The sequence below is a fragment of the Dermacentor albipictus genome, chromosome 4 (assembly GCF_038994185.2).
Source record: "Dermacentor albipictus isolate Rhodes 1998 colony chromosome 4, USDA_Dalb.pri_finalv2, whole genome shotgun sequence".
Classification (NCBI taxonomy): Eukaryota; Metazoa; Arthropoda; class Arachnida; order Ixodida; family Ixodidae; genus Dermacentor; species Dermacentor albipictus.
Genome location: NC_091824.1, coordinates 21,458,079 through 21,479,864, shown reverse-complemented (window position 1 = coordinate 21,479,864; position 21,786 = coordinate 21,458,079). Strand labels below are relative to the sequence as shown.

Sequence of the window (21,786 nt, the reverse complement as noted above, 5' to 3'; positions counted from 1 at the left end):
GAGTGGTCCTTCCTCTGCGGGGAACAAGTTCGCCGAATAAAATTCTATTTTTTTTTCAATCACAGTTTAGCTGGCTTCTTCACCGTTGCTTCTACATGGCAATATCTCGAACCTTATGCAGTTCTGAGAATTCGTCGCATGTTGATACGCGTTTCGACCTCACCAGCTATAATTGATATATTTGAATATGTGCTGTAAGTAATGTAATAATAATTAGCGTTAGTGTGTCAATTGTTCCAATAGACATTTTGATTTCGCGTAGAACTAATGGCCACCTCATCGAATAATTCAGATCAGTGGTTTCAATTGTTTTATGCACCACAAACATTTTTTTAATATTTTGCACCTTCTAAAAGCTACCTGGTATACAGCAAAATTTATATGCACCTGAGACAAACCAATGAAAGCTGTTCTGACATTCCTTTGTTACACCACTCTACAAGTTTACTAGCGAAATTTGAATAAGTGAACATAACACGCAGAAAGTAGGACGAGCGCCCGCCTGCAAAGCAAAACTCATATTTCAGATTGTGTTTTGTTTTTACGAACAAAAATTGTCAATGAGTCGTTAGCACTACAGGTGAAATGGAGCATTGACCTGATATCGCAATTTTTACTCACAAGCACCAGATGTCAGTTTATTGCTCAGTGCGCTTATCATTGAACACTTACTTTTTCGTGGACCATGTATTGATATGGCCGATTGATTCAGCAAAAGGTTACGGCTGAGGGCAGGTTAAAGATATTATAGTGGACAATCAATATGACACATTGACAAGGAGTGCTGTAGCGTGAGTGTGTCCTCAATAAAACAATAAAATTTCTCACGCGAATTTAAAGCCAGAACCATTTTGAAGAATATTATGACTGCCCATGAGGCGATACCAATTTGTTTGAAGAATTGCAATGTGGTACATTGAGAAAACAAGAAATTTAGAAATGTCTGCACTTTGTGTGAGACAACGACATTTCAGAATTATTATCGTTATTGCCATTGAAAATTAGGCAGACCGCATGAACGTGTTTTACCTGTGTTACGTAATAGTTTGTTCGTTTAAGAATATTGAAAGTTCTTGCGCAAAATGTAACAATTTTCATCTGGCGATATTTATGTTTGTCCAGATTTTTCGAACGCAGGCGTGATGGCATAAATGTCTGTCGTGCTCATTAAACACAAACTATTTTCAACTATTCCTCTACTTGAAAACACCAAGAAGTTGATTTTGTATAAGTGAGATACTCTAGAAGTGTAAGCCAACTCAACTCTGCCGGGCCTTAGCCAGCAAGGCAGGTTTCAAAATTATTTTCTTTAGTATGATTCATAAAGCTAGTCGTGTTTTTATGCGATGTTTGCATCTGAAACCGGAGCATTTTCTTGTTCCGTCTATGTACACCGCACGTATTTGAATTTAACTATCCCCCTCAACAGACGCAGGCAACTGCTACTGCAAAATTCTATCAAAAAAATCGCATTAGCACTCTCTTGCTCGGTTATTCGTACCAAGAAGCACCCTTGCCTTGTTGCTTACTCTAAAACTGTTCACATAATGTTGACAAAAATGGAAAACATTATTAGGCAAGGAGCATGAGGAAAGAATGAAAGCTCCAATATTGTGGTGTACTTAATTTCAAAGCTTTTTGTTTGCATTACGCAGATTTCGGCCATCGAGATGAAAGTTTTCCTCAATTTCACGACGAACATGGTGCGTAGCCTTTCCGGTGTCTGACCCGATTGCATGACTACCTCAAAAATCTACAGCGGTAATCTACACCTAGATTCTACTAAGCGACACCCTATTTAGGAATAATTGGGATGATATGTTTTTCGGAATATGCGCTCCAGATAAATGTCACTTAAGATTGTATTCAGACTTCGGAGAAATCATATGGGTTATTCTCAGGCGTGGTCCCCACGTGGTGGGCGCGTTCACGCTGGCGAGACGCCCGCACTGGTGCAGGTATTGTCAACGAGGTCGGATATTTTGCTCGGCTGTTACAAAGCGTCCTAGTGGAGCACGCTTGAGTAGCTGGATTTAGAGGATGTTTGTTTCCTCGCCTGACAACTTGACAAACCATGATTAGGGCGCTATTCTGGACACGCATGGCGGCTGCACAGCCGCCATTATCCGCGATGTTTACTCTCTTATTGGCTGTGGCGAGCTCGCGTGCCTTGAAATTTTTGCCGGGAAACGGAAGTTTTGCGAAATGTGATTTTGCGTTTTCATCAAGATGACGAAACGTGATGTGGAGCTGCAAATTTTATGGACTAATACATTTTTTTGGTCCTTGGCAGATATATTGTGATGTTAGTGCTTCAAACATAATGTGAGCGGTAGCATGCAGAAGACATGGCAATGCATCTGCAATTTCGCGAATATGTGGTGGCGATTCAAGATATGCGCCATGCCAGCTTGCTGATTGGCTGAAGGAATATCTCGTGAGGAGCGTCACAGGAAGGGCTGTTTCGTAATCGTCATTTTGACGATGCGTGGCGTTGCACTGGGCCGGCATTGCTGAGATTTTCCGCCATAATTTTTGCTGCGACGAGCGGCGCGAATTATGCTAATGAGCAGCCATACGCAATGGCTGACGAGGGGAATGCGTATCGTCACATTTTCCCCGTCGTTTGGCACCACGAAAATCTTTTGTTCATAACGCGTGCTCATAGTAGTTGCATCGCTCTCGGGTGGTGTTGGCATTTGTGGTTGGGGCCATCATTTTTTAAGAGAACGCGTTTATACGAAATAATATTGGTTGAACATAGCAAACTTTCGCCAATGTTGTCCACTTTTCACTGCTGCATTTGAATTGTAACCAACATTAATGCCTTTTCGCACAATCAAAAGTTATGACAACGGCCTCTTTCTAATTTATAAAAAGAAATGTACGGAAGGCGGCGCCTTGAAGTTTCCTCCCTCGGTGCGAGTAACCAGGGAAATGAACAAGAGATGGCAGCGCCGGCGCTTGCGTCGCTCTAGTGGATATCTCTGGTGCGCGCAACGCTATCGGTGATATTCGGCCGTTTCTCAGCCAGCCGAGTCGGACTGAGTCACTTGCGTTTCATGAGATAGCGATAACGTGGCCTAGAACGTGCGCGCATCACCACTGGTAGGTCGCGTATGTTGTCTCAAGCAAGAAAACAAGCGCGTTGGCGCCAACATGTGATGGCTCATTCCATTTTCCGGGGACACGCATCCTAGCTATTGAAGCAGACGATGGCTTGTACGCAGCAGACGACGGAAGCGAGAAGCGTTTTCGACGGAATAATTATACGCTTTGAGATAGCTGCTTTATTTTTACTGCAGAGGAAAACTGTTTTGTTTTACCGATAACGCTATATTCAGTGCCTTCATTTCGATTTCTTAGGCGAAACGTCAAGTTGGCGTCAAGTTACGTAAGCAAAACGGGGCCACCAGCGCCATTTTGTTCACGTCGAGCCTACGTCACGCATCGAAGAAAATGGCGGAATGTCCAGAATAGCGCCCTTGGTATGGCTTAATGCTCTACTTGTGCATGCTATGTCTGTCCAGAGCCAGTGAGAACCAGCCTTGGCCAGGAGGCGCTACGGCAGTTCTAGTGTGCTGGTAAAACACGATGCGTTCCTTCAATATGGAGGTGACGAAAATGACATATTTTTGGCGACAACAGTCGCGTGCCTCCATCAATGCTTGTTTGTATCACTGCTGGCGTATGATATAACCTATGCAATCGTTCACAAGCACTCTCTGGCGACGTAGCTATACTTATCCGGTAAACCTCGCCTGAAGACACATTCTGATGTCGCAGATGGTTTCAGGCCGTAGTTGTTTCATTAGAAAAGATGCCTCTAGATACAGAAAATATGGCGTATACGACAATAGCTGTTTTTCTAGTGGCTGATTTACCAATTGCAATCAAATTGCATCGCGCCGGTTCGCATTTGTTGGTGACGTGCTTTGTTTCTGCTGATCGCATTTCTTTCGTGACACTTGGGCTTCCCTTCAATTCTACAGCGAAATCGAGACTTGAAGGTGAGTGGTTCACTATTGATGGATATAGCACACTCTGATTTTGAAAATTGACAATGAAATCCTGACTTATTTTTTCTAGCAACAACTGTCACCACTAAATGTTCGCATCATAAATGTGGGTGTGTTGTGGCGTTTGCTCGCGGTACCTCTAATCTAGTATGCCCAATAGAAGCTCATTTGCATTTCATCGTGGGTGCGCTCTAGAAGAGAATTACTGCAGAATTTCTTAGCTTTTATGAAAATTCATTCAGGCATCAAACACAATAAAAAAGAAGCTCCAAAACAACAAGAGAAAAGAAAACACGCACCTACATTTCTAGTGTATAACGCGAACGTTCAAGTGTGATAGCTGTGATGGAGGCTAGGCGTTTTTTTTTTATTTTAATATACTGCCACTCGCAATCGGGAGCCTAACAGGTTGGTATATTGACCGTACGTAGTGGAACAAAAATTAGAAACTATATATTTCTATCTGCAAATGGAACACATATATTCAAGCTGGATCAAGATAGGAGGGTAGCATAGCAGCGTGTGGGTGTAGGTGATTTCATGAATTTAGAAATGTACCACAAGGAACACACGACACTTGAAAAAAGGGACAATACGAAGCGAAGAAAAAAATAGCAAGGTAGACGAGTTGGTTAGGATACATCGTACTTTTTGTGACAGCACAAAAGCAACACGGCACAAAAAGAAGTACAGCAGTGCAAGAAACAAGAACGGTGCCATGTTGTGTTTTGCTTCCTTTTCTTCGTGTTCTGTTCGATCTGCTCAAATAACGTATCATAAGTATATATTCAATGCATATTCACGCGTGTTCTACGACACTTTAAACAACAAACATATGTCACGGAAAATGTTGGCATGAGCAGTGCCTATACTAATTTCAACATAGAACTAGAAAGTGTATAAAATAACTTAGCACACAAAAAGAAGGAAAAAGAAAAGAAAATACAAGGAAAAAGGGCAATCGCGCCAATTAAAAAAAAAGCTTCATGGTGAGACAGTCAACGTGTTGAGCCGCGTAAATGTGCCTGATGTCAATTTAGAGCATGCGCCTTAATCTTCGTATGGAACTCAAAGAGAGACTGCTTGCTATACAACGATATAATTGGTTCAATTTACGTACTGCTGAAGTATTTAAATGCGTCTAACTTCTGAGAATATTCTATCATTTTATGCAGATGCTTATGTAGGCTTTCAAGTGATTGTGACTAAGCGACACACCGAGCTTTGTCAGTTACATAACTATCATAAACAACTTGGAAAAAAAAGTTTAGTGAGGCCTTCCTCGGCTCTAGCATTTAATGCCTGAAGGCTGGAGGCAAGCAACATGTTACTAGGAGAATGCATAGGTTGATATTTCTTGTGAATATACCTAACAGCCTTATGTTGAACCGTCTCTAGCTTTTTAAGGTTATTCTTCGAATGGCGAAACCATACCGTATTAGCGTACTCACAAACAGATCTCGCCAAGGCCGTGTGGGTCAGGAATATCGTGGTCTGTGGTGATAGTTTTAGGCATTCGTTAAGGCTTAACAGTTGGCGCAGTTCAGCCGTAGCGATGCTGCTGATGTGAACGTCCCATTTCAAATCAAATGTTAGCCTAATCCCTAAATTTTCATGTTCTCCAAATTTTGGTAGGGGCTGGTCCTTAATGAGATAAAGTAGTATAACTGGAATTTGCCAATTATGGCACCAGTATACCAGCATTCTATGCGATTTCTTAAGTGGATTGTTTTCAATGTGACTGCAAATGTCTCTATAATTTGTGCAATGATGGGCAAATAACATTATACTGCTCTCTATTTTACTGTTCATATCATTAACATACAGTAATACCTGGCCCAAGCACGGATCTCAGCGGTACCCTTTATTTCAGCGCTTTATTCTTTATTCCAGCGCCTACTTTATTTGTTCCAGCGCCTACTTTCGGTTTTGCTAGCACGGCTTCTAGTTTCGCTATTAGGTGTTTCGGGCAGACAGAATAAAATGCTTACGATATATCAAGTAGTATCAGATCAATTTGACTGGTATTATTGATAGCCTGCGCGAGGTCATGAACTATTTGAGGGAGCTGAATAATGGTTAACGAACCCGCAAGAAAACATTGTTGATTAGGTGATAGGTAGTTTATCGTCTCCGGAGAGTTCGTGTTCTATTTCAGCCTTATATTTTCCAGCAACTTACATGACGTGCTTATTAATATATCGGCCTGAAATTAACGTCGTGTTTCTGTGTCCCAATGTGTGGATTGGTGTTACTTTGACGATTTTCCAGTAATTTGGAAGTTTAGAAACTAAAGGTGACTTGAGGAAAGTTAGGCCGAGCTACTTGCTTCACGATTTCGTTTATATGGGGGGAATGCTAGGGGAATTTCTAGGGAACGCTAGAAATTTTGTCAGGGCCGTTAGTCTTTTTAAGACCTTATTTTACTAGGAAGGTAACAATTCCCACATCACTGATGTCGTAGGAACCAATACACGCATTAGTAGTCACTCTGGTGGGAGGTAAAAAGCCAAAATTTTCTTTAAATAGTGAGGTGAAAAAATTCCTGTACTGGCTTCCTCTATCGGTGTTTTCTTCTGGCGACGGTTTGAACGCAGAACCCGTGGTCAGGCGAATATACCTCCAGAATATTTGCGAATTGCTGGTAATAACGTTCAGAAGGGTTACCTTAAAATATTCTTTAGCTTGTAATTTTTTTGCTTCTTTGTCAGAGATTGCCAGTTTTCAGTTTTATATTGGGTCCTTAGCACTATTTTGAATTGTTTGATGTAATCTTTCAAATCATCGTTTTGCGTGGATGACTTCTAGAGTTCTCCACATGTTACTTTGCCGAGGTCGTTTGTACTTAAGAAGTATGATGTTTACCATGCGATGAAGAACAATACTTTTGAAATAGACCCATAGCCCGTTGACATTTACAGATGCTCCTTAAGCAATTTGAGGAATGAGCGCAGCTAATGTACAAGGTAGGAGAAAAAATTTAACTGAGGGGTCTGATTTTATTAACGTATCGCAAGAAGCCAACAATGACACCAAAGACAACATAGTGGAAATACTTGTACTTACTATTTGAGTTAAACGAATAATTCAATTATTAAGCGCTAGTTATTTCCCCTATATTGTCTGTGGCATCTGTTTATTGGCTTATGACCTCATGTGCAAGGTAGGTCAATGTGCTACAGTCGCCAGCCCTTGCCAACTTAGGTACATTTACTGCAGGTGGTGAGGCTTTAAATGTGCTATGTAATCGTAGGAGCCGTAGTAGCATTTCGTAATCTGATACATCGTCAGTGATATGAACCTGGCTGTGCCTTGCAGGAAAATGAGCTGCTAAGAAATATAAAAACTGGAATATTCGCGATGTAACCTCGTGTACGCGTAGGTTGCAATACCACTTGTTTAAGATTGAATAATTATGACAACTAGGGCATTCGAGGCGAATGATGCGTTGTTCAGATCCTGTTATTGTCTGGAAAGTTAGCCTCCAATCACAATGACTCGACAGTTACTACCATGCTGCTGCATTAATTCCTGAAGGCCGGCTATGAACTCATGATTTGCGGATGGACTTCGACCAACACATCCGGTGCAAATTGAATTTTCCGGAATCTTACAAACTGCTGCTTCAGCACCCTGAAACCTCGGCAGGAACATAAATAAAAAGCATTTATTTTTAGTAGGCCCACGTCGGCGCCGTGACTTGATTGCTTCTCTCTACTGGTTAAGTAGTTTTGCCAGTGCAATTTTCTGGCTATGGATAGCAGATAAAAAAGTCGTTTCAGTGACTATCTCAAGATCACCACCAAATAACATGTCATGAAATATGTCAGGTTTGTTCAGTATAATCCTGGCGCTTATATTGATGAGTATTGATGAGTATGCGTAACTGAACACGGCTCCGATTCACTCGCCGATTTATCTCTTCGATGCTCTTTTTGAGCTATATATCCTTTTTGCAAACTAGAGATATATGGCCCATTGCTGCTGCTGCCTATCGAACGCAGGGGATGGTTTGTCATGTTTATCACAGTTCTTTTTGCGCATTGTCGCGAAGCTTCTTCCTGTTTCTCGAAGTTTTCGTGAAAAGTCTTCCCCAATAGACAAATTAGTAACGTTCACTTCCTAGCCTCTCTTTAAAACGCCTTGTTCTTTTCTCTCAAAAGTACGAGCTTACATATAGCAGGCCTTGACTTCTTTCTTCTAGCCTTGCCAAAGCGGTGGATGCGTTTAATAGTTACCCCTTCCGAACGAATCATGCCCTTCACAATTTTTTCGGTTAGCTGTATCTTCTACTACCCCATTCGTTTCTTCTTCATCCTTCGGATTGCCATATACAATGAAATGTGACCTACCACTCTGATTCTCCAGGTCGTCATTTGTTTCTTCAAGTGTTTCAATTGTGCAATTCCTACTAATAAATTAGTTCTGGGAAGCATCCAATTTTCTTTCCACTGTCTAAATGCGCCTAATTTGGTTCCTGTATCAACATGTTGCTTTTCCATAATGTTCTTGATATCTATATCAATTTTCTTAAGTTTCCTAGCGAGCTGCGTAACGTCTGGCCCCAGGTCGGTTTGAATTGAATTGAATTGAATTAAATTTTTATTCTCCTTGAAGAAATACACAAGAAAGGAGCAGCCACAAAAAGCTACTGAAATTAGTAGCTTGACGAGGTGGCTGCCCCTTTACACAGCAGCAGCAGCAGTAGAAACAATTTTCTTACAAATGACTGCTTTCATACATATGCACGGACAATGATTGCACAATGGAACATAAGCATTTTGCAAAATACAAAAGAAAACTTCACATTAATGGGCAAACTATACGAAAACATAAATAAATGCATCATATTCACAGGAACTGATCTCGCATTGTTTTTTTGGACAACTGTGACACATCTACAGATTTGTTGGCAAAATTATCTAGCAGAGTTGGGAGAGTAAAAGCGATCGATTGTTTGCCATAGTTGTTTTGAGGTGTAGGTATGTGCCAAATATTATGGTGACGCGTAGGGTATACGGCAATATTTTCTCTTAATTCTGAAATCTCGCTGTAAAAAGAGTTGTTCTTTTTTGTGGCCGAACAGTATGTCTGGAGTAAACGGTAATTATAAAAATCATGGATATTTATAACCTTAAACTGTTTAAAGAGTTGCTGCGTGTGAGAATCATATGCGACGTTTGCAATTATTCGCATAAACTTCTTTTCAATTAGGAACAGTCTGTTTAGATTCGTTGTTGTTGTTGTGCCCCATACTAGGTGGGCGTAGGATAACTGAGAAAGGGCTAACGAGTTATATAATAGTAGTTTTATACGTTGAGGAATGATATGTCTACATTTGTTTAGGATACCCGCAGTTTTGCACAATTTTTTATGAGTTTCGCGGATATGGTCATCCCAAGTTAAAGTACTTGAAAAATATACGCCCAGCACTTTCATGCATTCTACTATTTCAATCACATTGTAGCCAAGTGTAATCAGCGGCAAATTTACAACCTTATTTTTTGGTCTGAAGAGTATTGCTTTTGTTTTTGCGGTATTAATAAGTAAGGAGTTGCACTTTGTCCATTCCAGTAACAGCGGCATTGTTTCATCCGATATCTTTTGTATTTCGTCAGTTGTTTTACCGATGATTAATAATGTAGTGTCATCAGCATAGCAAATTAATGTTACATGTGGATTTGAGGTGAAGGAGTATAGGTCGTTAACGTAAATACAAAATAAAAGTGGCCCCAATATGCTGCCCTGAGGTACTCCCATCTTTATGCATTTAATATCTGAAGAAGATGTTCCCATTGATACATACTGCTTACGATGCCCTAAATAAGAAGCTAGGAGGTCATACGCAATGCCGTGTACACCGTATGAGTGCAATTTATCAAGTAGTATTTCATGCTGTAATGAATCAAAGGCTTTCGATAAATCTACATATACTGCTAGTGTTAAATTAAGGTCTGAAAAGTTTTTTTAAGATTATTTCCTTTTGCTTTAGCAGCGCGGTTTCCGTCGAACAATGCTGACGAAATCCATGCTGAAAATTGTGTAGTAATGACTGCTTAGAAAAATAGTTAGACAATCTTATATACAAGAGCTTTTCTATCGCTTTGGAAAAAAACTGGTAAAATCGATATAGGTCTATAGTTCTTCAATACATTTCTGTCACCGCCCTTAAAAATTAAAGTTACTTTTGCAATCTACATGTTTTTTGGACATACACCAGTCGAGAGGATAAGATTAAAAATGTGCGTTAATGGACGCGCTATCTCATGCACTGCATACTTTACTGGTCCTAATTGTAGGTTGTCTATGTCGCAAACCCTACTGTTTTTAAGGTTTGTTATTGCGGAAGCTACCTCTTGAGCGTCTGTTGGGCAAAAAAATATGGTGTTTGGGGTTGTGCAAGGTCTGTGTATACTTTTGTGTTGTACTGCATTACTTGTGAATTGGTTAATGAAAAAATTGTTGAACAGATTGGCTAAAGCAGAACGAGAAACATAATCGTTACCGTAACATATTGAGTCAATTTCGTTGGAATCTTGGTTGCGCCCGAGCACAGTGTTTATTTTTTTCCAGGTCAGGTCGGTACGCTTAGTGTCATGTGAAAATAGATTAGAGTAATATGCCGACCTCGCTTTCCGGAGCAACTTCACAACGTTATTTCTAAGCCGCTTAAATTCAGCAAATACATTTATGTCCTTGGTTTTAAGGAAGGTAGCGTAAAGTTGTTCTTTGGTTTTAATTTTATCATATATATCCTTGCTCACCCAAGGTTTTCTTATTTTGTGTGTCCGTTTAGCAGTTTTTGTGGGAAAACTTGCGTGATAAGCATTTTTTACTACATTAGGAATTCGTCATATGCCTTATCTGCATCTTTGATTTCATATATGCACTCCCATGTAACATCCTGCAGGGATTCTTTAAATCGCGTCATGTTTGCATCTGAAATATCCTTATAAACGCGTTGACGTCTTGCTTTTTTACGGCAAACTGTGTCTAAAAGTAGAAAAACGGGTAAATGATCACTGGTATCACAAGATATGGTGCCAGCGGTAGTTTTTTCAAGCGTGGTGTTCGTTATGAATAAATCTAGCAAAGTCTCTGATGTGTCTGTTATTCTCGTTGCGCTTGTCGAAACAATATCATAGCCATACATACTAACAGTCGATAACAAAGTCATTTGCTTAAAATCACGTTGAAGTAAATTAATATCAAAATCACCTCCGACAACAAGTTTGAGATTCTGCTCAGTTGAAAAACATAAGCGTTCAAAAAAACTAAAGAAATTGTCAGAGCTGCCAGCGGGCGGCCTATACAAGCCAACAAACATGTTTTCATTTGCACGGACCGCTACAGCTTCATGTTCATCAGTTACACATGTGTACTCTCTTTCAAGGTGGCAATCGATGCATTTTTGCATAAGGATAGATACACCGCCCCCTCTTTTCTTGTTTCGCGTCACGAAGAAATGAGCATACGGTGGTGGCTCATACATTTCCGAGTCCTTTTCATACCAGGTTTCTGTTAATATAATCACAGAGAAGGGGAAGCTTACGCGATGGAAAAAAAGTTCGAGGTCATCTATTTTTGATTTTGCAGACCGACAATTAAGGGTAAGAAAAGACAAAGAAAAATTACGAGGTTTTACTTTTTCAGAGAACTGGTGGGGTAAGACAACCATATCGGATAATCACACGAGCAATGCTACTAAGTCAACGATTGCAACCGCGTGTCTTTCTTGACAACAATCGCTCGATCCCCAGTGGCCTTCCGCATAAGAATTTTGCCGTTCGCATGCCAGACAAAACGGAAGTTGGTCGCCGCTGCCCAGTCTTTTGTTGAGCGTAGAAGTTCTCGGTTCTGTTTCGTTATATTTTCTAGGATTGAAGCGCGATTCCCGACGTCTCAGCCTCTTACGTGTGGCGTACCACATTTCTCTCTCTTTTTTGACGACTGAAACGAACAATTATACCGGGGGTTGTGTCTGGCCTTGCGGGAAGTCGGTGTATGGCAGTAATATCATCATTTTCAGGCAAGGTACTTGAAGAACAGGTGCAAGTTCGTTCACTTTACCGAGCAAATCTTCAGCAGGTGTCACAGGAATGCCATGGAACTATAAATTTAGGCGCCTGCTGCGCCATTCGAGTTCATTGACGGCCTCCTGTAACTGCATCTGTGTTTCGCTCAATCGCGCTTCGTCAATCTTGTCCACTCTTTTCTTGAGCGACTGTATCTCTTTGTCCTGCTTATCTAGACGTTTCATGATGTCGTCAAACCTTTGTGACATATGATGAATCGATTCCTCTATTACAAGAACAGATTTGATTAGCGGTAATAGTTTCTCTAGCTTTTCTCCTATCATCGCTAGCTGTAAGGCAACATCGGTTGCTTCGTAAGCTGAGCTGGAACTTTTTGCCCATATGCCAGCGGATTTTGCTTCCCGACAAGATTCGCACTTCCATGTTTTCCCATAGGAATCACTTTTCGAGCGGAGTACCTTTTGTGTTACATCGCAACAGCTTCCAGCATGGAAAATGTTGTTGCACCTAATACAAGCAATAGTCAATTCATCGCGTGTGGTAGGCTTTTCACAGACAGAGCACTCTGTACTAGACATAACTGCAAGGGTTCAATGGCAGCAGCGGCAGGCGAGACAGATTAAGGGCACTAATAGTACAAAGCTATGGTTAACTGACCTGCGTAAAGCAGCAAGCAGATTTACGATGCGCTCTGGTCACCGCCGCTGCTGCCAGTGGAAAGCCACGCAGACATCGCTGGGTTTATATCGGGCCAAGCAGTGTCCAAATGTCGCTGCAGTGCCGTGACGTTGCGCCGAAGTACGATGCAGTGGTTCAGCTTGAAGATATGGCCCTCGTGGTTAGCATTCCATGGCGAGATAACAGCAACCTTTCTTCTTTTTTCCCTGCGTAAAGCAGCAAGCAGATTTACGATGCGCTCTGGTCACCGCCGCTGCTGCCAGTGGAAAGCCACGCAGACATCGCAGGGTTTATATCGGGCCAAGCAGTGTCCAGATGTCGCTGCAGTGCCGTGACGTTGCACCGAAGTACGATGCAGTGGTTCAGCTTGAAGATATGGCCCTCGTGGTTGGCGTTCCGTGGCGAGATAACAGCGACCTTTCTTCTTTTTTCCCTGCGTAAAGCAGCAAGCAGATTTACGATGCGCTCTGGTCACCGCCGCTGCTGCCACTGTCGCCTCCCGGCAAGAACAGGTTCCTAAATTACACTGTCATTTCGATCACAAAAGAAAATTGCCATAGGCACTCCAGCATTACCAAAACCACGTTGCTGTGCAATTACACGTACCATAACGTTTCCTCACCTACACTATGTGGGCGAGTGGGGTTAATTGGGATTTACATGCTGGTAAAACTGCCACGCCTAGTGAACACAGGGTATCCGATGCAGCCTTTCATAGCTCCGATGTGATGTGGTGCTGTCTTGATATGTGCTAAATGGTGCGCACGTGTAGCCGGTTGCAGTTGCACTGCATAATCTAACAAGATATGGCGGGAACCAACTTGTTTGGTTGTGCCTTCGCGCGGCTGAAGTCGCGACGAACCGCTTCGCCTGCCCAGCGCACATTTGGAGAATTGACGCAAACAAGATCAGCACAATGTAGACGAACAGGTTTATTGGGATCTGCATGCTGCCAGTGCTACCATGGTTCCGATCTCAAACTCGCTGAATCACTTAAGGGGTTTGAAGTGTGTCATTCCTTCATGGCATCTTTTGTGGCGTTCTGAGTTAATTTATTGCACGCCTTCCCGGTGGTCGAGTGCTCGGCTGCTTACAAAATAAAGGGTATAATTGCGTTCGCCATTATTTTCACGCGATAGAATTAAGCGGCCCGTGTCCCTGAAATTATGCGTTGGCACCGCCGTCGTCAGAGTTGTCTGTGAGTGAGTTTTCGTATACATTTAGGTATATGTGTGTGCCACACATTACTATAGGGCATGTAGTATATGCGAGTTATATTGCCACACCATTCTATAAATAAAGTTGATAATACCTTGTCTTACATTACTGACTCCTGGCTAAGTTATTACTCGGAATTTTGAGAATAATTGCCCGAAAACAAATGTCATGAAACGAAACATTGCCAGTGCATGCATTTCATGTTATTGTACTCAGACTTAAGTATTAAAAGTGCGAAACGAAAACGGAAACCTCACAGTGATGTAATTTTTTTAGGTGCGACCGCGCACAACATCCGGGATAGGCCCACGCAAGACGTCATGTTTCTACCAGAAATATTGCCTTCGTGAATAGCCTTCGCCGCCAGTGTTTCCCGATAAACGTTACGGATACATGAGCTGCACTTGCCGGGAAGCATGAGAAGCAGTCAGGGAGCTTTGAATGCTATCGTGTTCCACTCTTATAGGCGAGGCTTAAGCGTTCACCAAATTTTTAAACCTCATCTGCCTAACGCGACGTGACGGCAAATGCTAACTGTGTGCTCATTGTGTTCATGTTTTCCCTGCAAATGACTTAAACTCATCCGCCCACCTAACTTTCTGCCGCCCCCTGCTATGCTTTTATTCTCTTGAAATCGTTACATTCCCTCCTCATTACATGCCCTGCCCATGCCCATTTCTTTTTCTTGATTTCAACTAAGATGTCATTACCACGCGTTAGTTCCCTCACCCACTCTGCTCTTTTATCCCACCCCGTTAACGTTACACCCATCATGCTTCTTTCCGTGGCTCGTTGCGTCGTCCTCAATTCAAGTAGAACCCTTTTCGTAAGCATCTAGGCTTCTGACCCGCAGGTGAGTACTGGTAAGACACAGCTGTTACACACTTTTGTCTTGAGGGATAACGGCAACATGCTGTTCATGATCTCCGAATGCCTGGCAAAGGCATGCCAGCTCATTTTTGTTCTTGTGATTATTTCAGTGTCATGATCCGGATCCGCGGTCACTACCTGCGCTAAGTAGATGTATTCACTTCCCATTTCCAGTGTCTCGCTACCCATCGTAAACTGCTGTTCTCTTCCGAGACTGTTAAACGTAGCTTTAGTTTTCTCCTGATTAATTTTTACACCTGCCCTAATAGTTTGCCTGTCTCGGAATTGCTCCCATAATAATTTATGCTGACAGCCGATACAAGGTGCAAACTATAATAGTGTAGGGCCAGATCAATATTTATCCGATCCACAGTGCATTGCTTGAATGCAATATACAAGTGATGTGGAGCACCTACACACAATTACTAAACGTCTGGCCACTCGGGCTAGAAAGCATGGCGTGCTGCATGTCGACGAAGGCGTGCCAAAATACTAAACCATGAAATCAATATCGCCTTCCCTTCTGCTGAAGATGGTGACTTGCACTGAATGATAAAAGGCAGGATGCGCTGAGCTTCAGAATTCATGATTTGAAATTAATCATCACAGGCGGAAGCGTTTTAGGATTCGTGGCCTTGCACAAAGGTATATTGTGCGTAACTGCGAACCGGTCGGAGCGCTAGGCCCGACAATCACAACACGATTACACATGCTTTGCCGCTCTCCTGCAGAGAATTGTGGGACGTCGCTAGCTTGTGTCACATGGTACATTTCTCCTCACACGTCCCCCTCCCACCTGGTCTCCCGATGCACGCCGCGTTCTAGTGGTGGGCCCAGTGTCCCTGCTCTGGCTGCGGTGTCAACCTACCCGCGCTGCCACGTGATTACGAAAGGATTATAGGCGAAGGTCACAAAAAAGCAGCTTCATGCCTCAGTGTCAGTCGTCCTCAAACACGTACATAGGAAGCGTATCTATGAGGGCACGCTTGAGGCGTTCAGTAAGGCTGTTTGCCTGTCGACGGTACGCAGTGGTAAACTCGTGATTGATCGAGCCGGAGCGAAGAATGCCGCTGACTACTTTATACAAGAAGCCGAGGCCAAGTTCCTTGATTATCTGAGTAGGATCACCGTGACGCAAGGTAATATCGCGAAGAATGAAATTTGCTGCAATTTGTGGGAAAGTGCTGGTGTCAAAGCGTACCACATTACGTTGTCAGTAGCGACCGCGACCAATCATCTCCAGTTGTTGACATGAGGAAAGGCCCTAGAATATCGAGTCCACCCTGAAAAAATGGTCCATCAGGGATGTCAGGGGGCTGAACGATAACACCAGGTAGTAGGGCAGGCGTCTTGCGTCTTTCACAGACGCCATCAGCCTCAACTCACAGTGGCACAGAACGGTAGATACCAGGCCGAAAAAAGCGTCTGCGTGATACGCCTAGGGGTCTCGTGGTCGGTGGATCGCTGGCCCAAAAAGCAGAACGAATATGCGCGAGAATAACAAGCAAGAGCTCAGTGCCGTCAGCGCGGGCATTGTAGCGCTGCCAGGTGTCCTTCTGAAACACAAACACCTGTAGAGAAAGGTCAGCGTGTGGGGAGTTGCGACCGTCTATACTTGGCCGCAAGTATGAGTCACGGCGCTCTTCGACACCTATTTGCAAGCAGTCTGCAATGGAGAGTAAGTAGAAAGGCCGCAGCTCATCTTCCATTACATAAGGGCGATCGATTGGGTATCGAGACAAGCTGTCAATGTCTTGTTGAAGCTGTTAAGGTTTGTAGAACACAGAAAATGCGTATTCTTGCAAGCGTATTGCCCTACGACCAAGGTGAACAGTGGAGTCCTTGAGCGAGGAAAGCCTGCAAAGTAGATTGTGGTCTGTAATAGCTGAGAAGTGCCTGCCATACAGATTTGGTCGGAAATTTGCGATGACCCAGACGAGAGCTAAGCACTCGCGTTCTTTGACGTTGTAATTGGACGGCCACAGAAGGCGGCTTGCGTAAGCGACCTTGCGGTATAGGCATTGTTGCTGTTGCGCGAGGACGGCGCCTATACCGTGGCCACTGGCATCGATACCATCATTCGTGCTGGCTGACGAATTTCGATGTGCTCGAATTGGTGGCATCGTTGGGATGGCAACGACCGACGACAGAGCCTCTACTTATTCACGATCCCAAACAAAAATTACTTCCTTCTCGAGCCGGCCCGTGTGAGGGCGGGCTACTTTCTCGAAGCTCTGGAGAAAACAGCGGAAGTACGAGCATAAACGAAAAAAATACCGCAGACGTCCGCGGTCTACTGCGGAGTAGGAAACAGACTAACCGCAGCGATTTTGGCAAGGTCTGATTGCGCGGCTGCAGCATCAAGGTCACCGAGTACGCAGATTTGACGGCGCCAAAAGCGACATTTCGACGAAAAAAACTGAAGGCGAGCACGGCAAAAAATATCAAGCATTGCGGACAGGTGAGCGCGATGGTTTTCAAAAAACGATAACATCGCGCAGGTAGCAAAGCCACATGATGCCTCGAAGAAGAATGTCCATCATGCGCTTCAAGGTAGAAGAGCGTTACATAAGCCAATAGGCATTGCTATAAATTGATAGGGGCCAGCAGGACTCATGAAGGCGGTCTTCTCTCGGTCATGGCTGTCTACAGCGATCTGCCAGTATCCTGAGCGCATTGAGATTGAAGAAAAATGTCTGACGCCGTGGAAGCAGTCGAGCGCTTCATAAATAAGCGGGAGAGCATGCAGGTCACTCTTGGTAATCTGGTTGAGATGAAGGTAGTCTGCACAGCATCTGCAGCGATGGTCCTGCTTTTTCACACGTATGACGGCAAGCCCCCAAGACTGCACGAGGGCTCAATTTTGCTTTTGCCAAGCATTTTATCAATTTCCTGTTGTATGACAGCACGCTCCGGAGCTGACACACGGTAAGGCCTTCAGTAAATGAGACTCGCATTGCCGGTATCATTACGATGCGTGACGATGGAAGTCTGGCCCAGAGGACGGTCGCCAAAGTGCAAGATATCCTTGTAGGAAAGCAGCACGCGCATAAGGATAGCGGCATGTCCCTGTCGAGGCTTCCCGATGTCACCTGTGTGAAGTGGCCGCAGGCCCACCCTGACTGCGATGAAGGCAGTAAAAAATCCGGTAAAGGTTCTGTGGCTACGGCAGAAACCATGTGGTAGGCCATTCAGTTACATGCACTAGTCATATGCCGCGAGGAAGAACTTTCGTCGACAAACAAAAATTGAGGAAGGGATAAGAGGTTGGGTTGTTTTTAACTATCGCCATTGAATATGACAGCGCGGAGTTGCAACCATGGTTATCTCAGGAATAGGGAAGGCAAAGTAGTCACCATTGGGAAGGTTCTAGGTATATTACGACTTGCAGTGGCAGTCGAAGAATATCGACGGAGCGTAGGCGGCGTGGGCCGGCGCCGACGTTGTCGGCGCACGAAAGCAGTTCTAGCAGGAGAAGAGCTGCGGAGTAGTGGATAAGAGCAGCGTTTTACAATGCAAGTCAATTCCAAGGATAACGTCATGGGGGCCCTGTTGTAGGTCAGCAAAAGAGTAGGGGCGGTATTAACAAAGCTGCACTGTTCGTGACCAATTTCTTAGCAAGAAAAGTTCTTACGCTAAGATAAAGGTGCAACCAAGTGGCAACGCATTTAACTTACGGAGTCGTGGCATAGCGAGGAAGGAGCCAAGCTCGGACTTAACGACAAGAAATTTAAAAAGTGCGCTCAATTGATGGTATGATAACGCATCATGCATATGTACTTAAGCCCATTTTACTACAGCAAATTACTGCACACTTCCATTCGACAGCTTCATTTTCCGGGTGTCGAATACAGCGCCGACAAGCGCAAATGCACTCGCTCGTACACTGTACCTCCATTAACAGTATTGTACTGGAAGTGTTACGCATTCTTCTCACATTTATGATAGATTTATGGCTGATGCATAGATGGTGACAGAGTTTGCGCAGAAAGAGAAGCTCAGTCGGAGCAGTTGCCGGCCAAGTCTGCTAGGCTAATCCAACCTGTATACACTACCACCACCACCGTATAACAAAACGACTGTCTTTATTGGATAGTAATTACGAGCTTCATATGGATGCGAATTATGGAAATGAAAAAAAAACATGATACATAGTTCGTATGACCTCAAGACAAGGGGCCCAGAACTTGTACGGTCATCGGTATGGTATGTGGTCGCGCAGCGCATGGCTGCAGGTGCGGTTCTGCCGCCGCGCATACATAGGCTCAATATCAGCTCTCTCGGCAGCCGGCACTGTCTAAGGCGTTAGTGGATGAGGCCGTCGAGCGCCAGCCGACGACGAAATGCGATCTCCTTTCGCATAGTGTCTATGTCGAGGGCACGGAGAGATTTGAAAGCATCCGTAAATAAGAAATGCAGATAGAAGCCATAGATAACAACGCATCCAAATTATGCCAGATAACTTCACTACGTTATATCCACGCGTGGAAGTTTCGCTGCCTATCACACTTTGAGATCGTATCAGCATTCATCACTTCGGCTTGGGTTCTCCGCAGCTGATAAACACGATAATGCCTTGCACCAAGTCCAGGCTTTCTTTTACGGGTTCAGGCGGACGCATTCCAACCCGAGGCGTTGCACAAAGGCGCGAATGAATCAATTCTGAAGACGGGTAATAAACCATAGGTTGGTGATGTCAGGGCCTGGAGCCCCTAAGTAAGCTGCCTGCCATAACCCAAGTGACACCTCGAACAAGTCAACATCAACCACGATGATCAGCGCCAACTTTGCCAGAAATGTACCAGCGTCACAAGAACACATGCTCAAGGGCACGTGAGAATACTGTACAGCTCCGTACACGAAACACATAGCGGTTCAACATTCAAGTTGGTTTCAGATCAATTGCCCACTCAATGTACTTCGAAGTGACAATTTAAACGTGCCACAAAGTATAGGCACACGCCATCCTAGGCTATCAGTTGTGACATCTGTCCAATAAGCCGCAACAGCACGTTACAATGCTTATCCGCGTCAGCTCGAGCGGCGCAGATAGACACAATTTCTTCTGAAATCGTCATCTGCGACAGCTGTTTCGGTTTTGTGGATCGCCTTGCGCTTACTATTTGCGGCAGTACTGACGTACTGCCATATATGGCACCTGTGGTGCCATATATGCATTTTTCCTAGTACAGCGCTCGTCTTTCCAGCGGTGGTATCGCAAGCCTGCTGATCTTACGAACAGCTTTAGCTTCGTGAATAGACTTTCCTCTTAAAATTTTGCTTGCGCCCAAATTTGTTCATAAGTTCGCTTAGTGAATTCCGCTCCGGATGTGTGTTGACCAGAAACGGCGACGCTAGCAGTGCACGTTACAAGCACGGCAGGTGCGCTCCCGTCGGCTAATCTGAGCGTGGGTGAAGCCGTAAATAAGCGGATTTCTGGAAGCAGCAGCGGAGGTTCGATCCCATTACATAAATTTGTGCGCCGGTATCAACAGAAGCAGTAACCGCCACATCATGAACCAGAATGTGAAGAAGGTTGCACCGTCTATAAGAGGTGACCTGATGATTTTCAAGCCGGCTCATAAATGCCACGTCACCTCCGATAGCTGCAGAAGCTAGTTTACCGAGAGGCGGTGGAAGGGAGACAGAGATCGGTGAGGTGGGTTTGAGCGGCACGGACGGCGCTAGGGCGATGGTGAGCTGCTGCTCCGGTTTTCCCTAAGAGGGCTTTAAATAGTTGAGACCTCGGGAAAGAATGACGATGCAAGTGGTGCACGTTCCGTGCGCCACTGATTGTAAAAAGGTTCCTCGGTATAACGTGGGTCAGCGGCTGCAGTAAGGGTGGATGATGTCTCCAGTTTAGAGCATGTGAAGTAGATGGGCTTGTCATCAAGCGCGCGCCATTTGGCTGGATATTGAGAAGGTGGCGTGGAGGTCGTGTTCGGTACAGCAGCACGACCACTTGGGAGACCTGTTTGGGAGCAGCATTACCGGCATGAAAGGAGGGCAAAATGCCCGTATTGGCGACTTTTTGTTGAACCACTGCCTCAATGAGTCCAATAGTAGCCAGGTTCTTGTCTTGCCTACCGTTATGAGGAGTAACGGGTGTCATGGCTTCGCGTTCTCGACGGACGACTTAGGTGATGTTTTCTGAAGCTGCCGTTTCACGTAGCCTGGATAAACCTTGGCATCAGCCGGAGCGGTGAGTGATAGCGCTAGCGCGTGCACACTAGATACCCACACTGTCGTAGTCATCTTCCAGTCATCGGCCATAGGACCACACGAACTTAAATGACACTTTTATGACCTGTTATAGGTGTCGAAAACCGCATTTATAGCGCCTAAACATTCGGTCTCTAATAATGCTAATGGGACGTTTCAACAACTATTAATACTACTGCGATCTGCATAAGGCCACTTAGTTTTCTATTTATGTATTTATTTATTTGTTTATTTATATATTTATTTATGGATACTGCGATTTTGAAGAGAGATCACAGCAGGTCTGTTAGGTTTGTATTTTTGTTTCGGCACCAAAAATGTTTAGAATTACCGGTAAGATGTAGCGCACTTTGGCATTTTATGATAGCAACTAACGTTATTATTATTCCCGTTATAGTGCACATATCTGTAACACAATTTAATACGGTGTTTACTAAAACAGCACTCCCTCATCGTCCAGAAAACATAGAAAAACTCGTTGTCTATATATTAAGTGTGTACTGGCGCTACAATCGGCCACAATGCCACCAAGGAAGCCGATAGCTTCATGCGCCTCTTTTTGCCCATCTGTTTTCATATATCCCCTGAATGTGAAATATTGTTCTAAGCAACTTTTTCAGGGGCTTGTCTAATACATTTTTTTTTTCGTTTCGCAGGATAATTTCGAGCACAGGTTCCAAAATTTCATTTGCTCTTGCCGCCTAAGGTCAATAAATAAATATTTACTTAGTGTCAAAAATGTT

At 43.9% G+C, this 21,786-nt stretch overlaps 1 protein-coding gene across 10 annotated transcripts in view; it reads left to right on the top strand.

The window, feature by feature from the left end:
- LOC135915137 (uncharacterized) overlaps positions 1-21,786 on the top strand; it is a 140,740-nt gene that overhangs the window by 114,953 nt on the left and 4,001 nt on the right. For all 10 annotated transcript variants that reach the window (XM_065448139.2, XM_065448135.2, XM_065448134.2 and 7 more), the window contains 2 exons: positions 1,656-1,703; positions 3,993-4,010. In XM_065448139.2, coding sequence (XP_065304211.1) covers positions 1,656-1,703; positions 3,993-4,010 — 66 coding nt within the window. The remainder of the gene's footprint in view (positions 1-1,655; positions 1,704-3,992; positions 4,011-21,786) is intronic.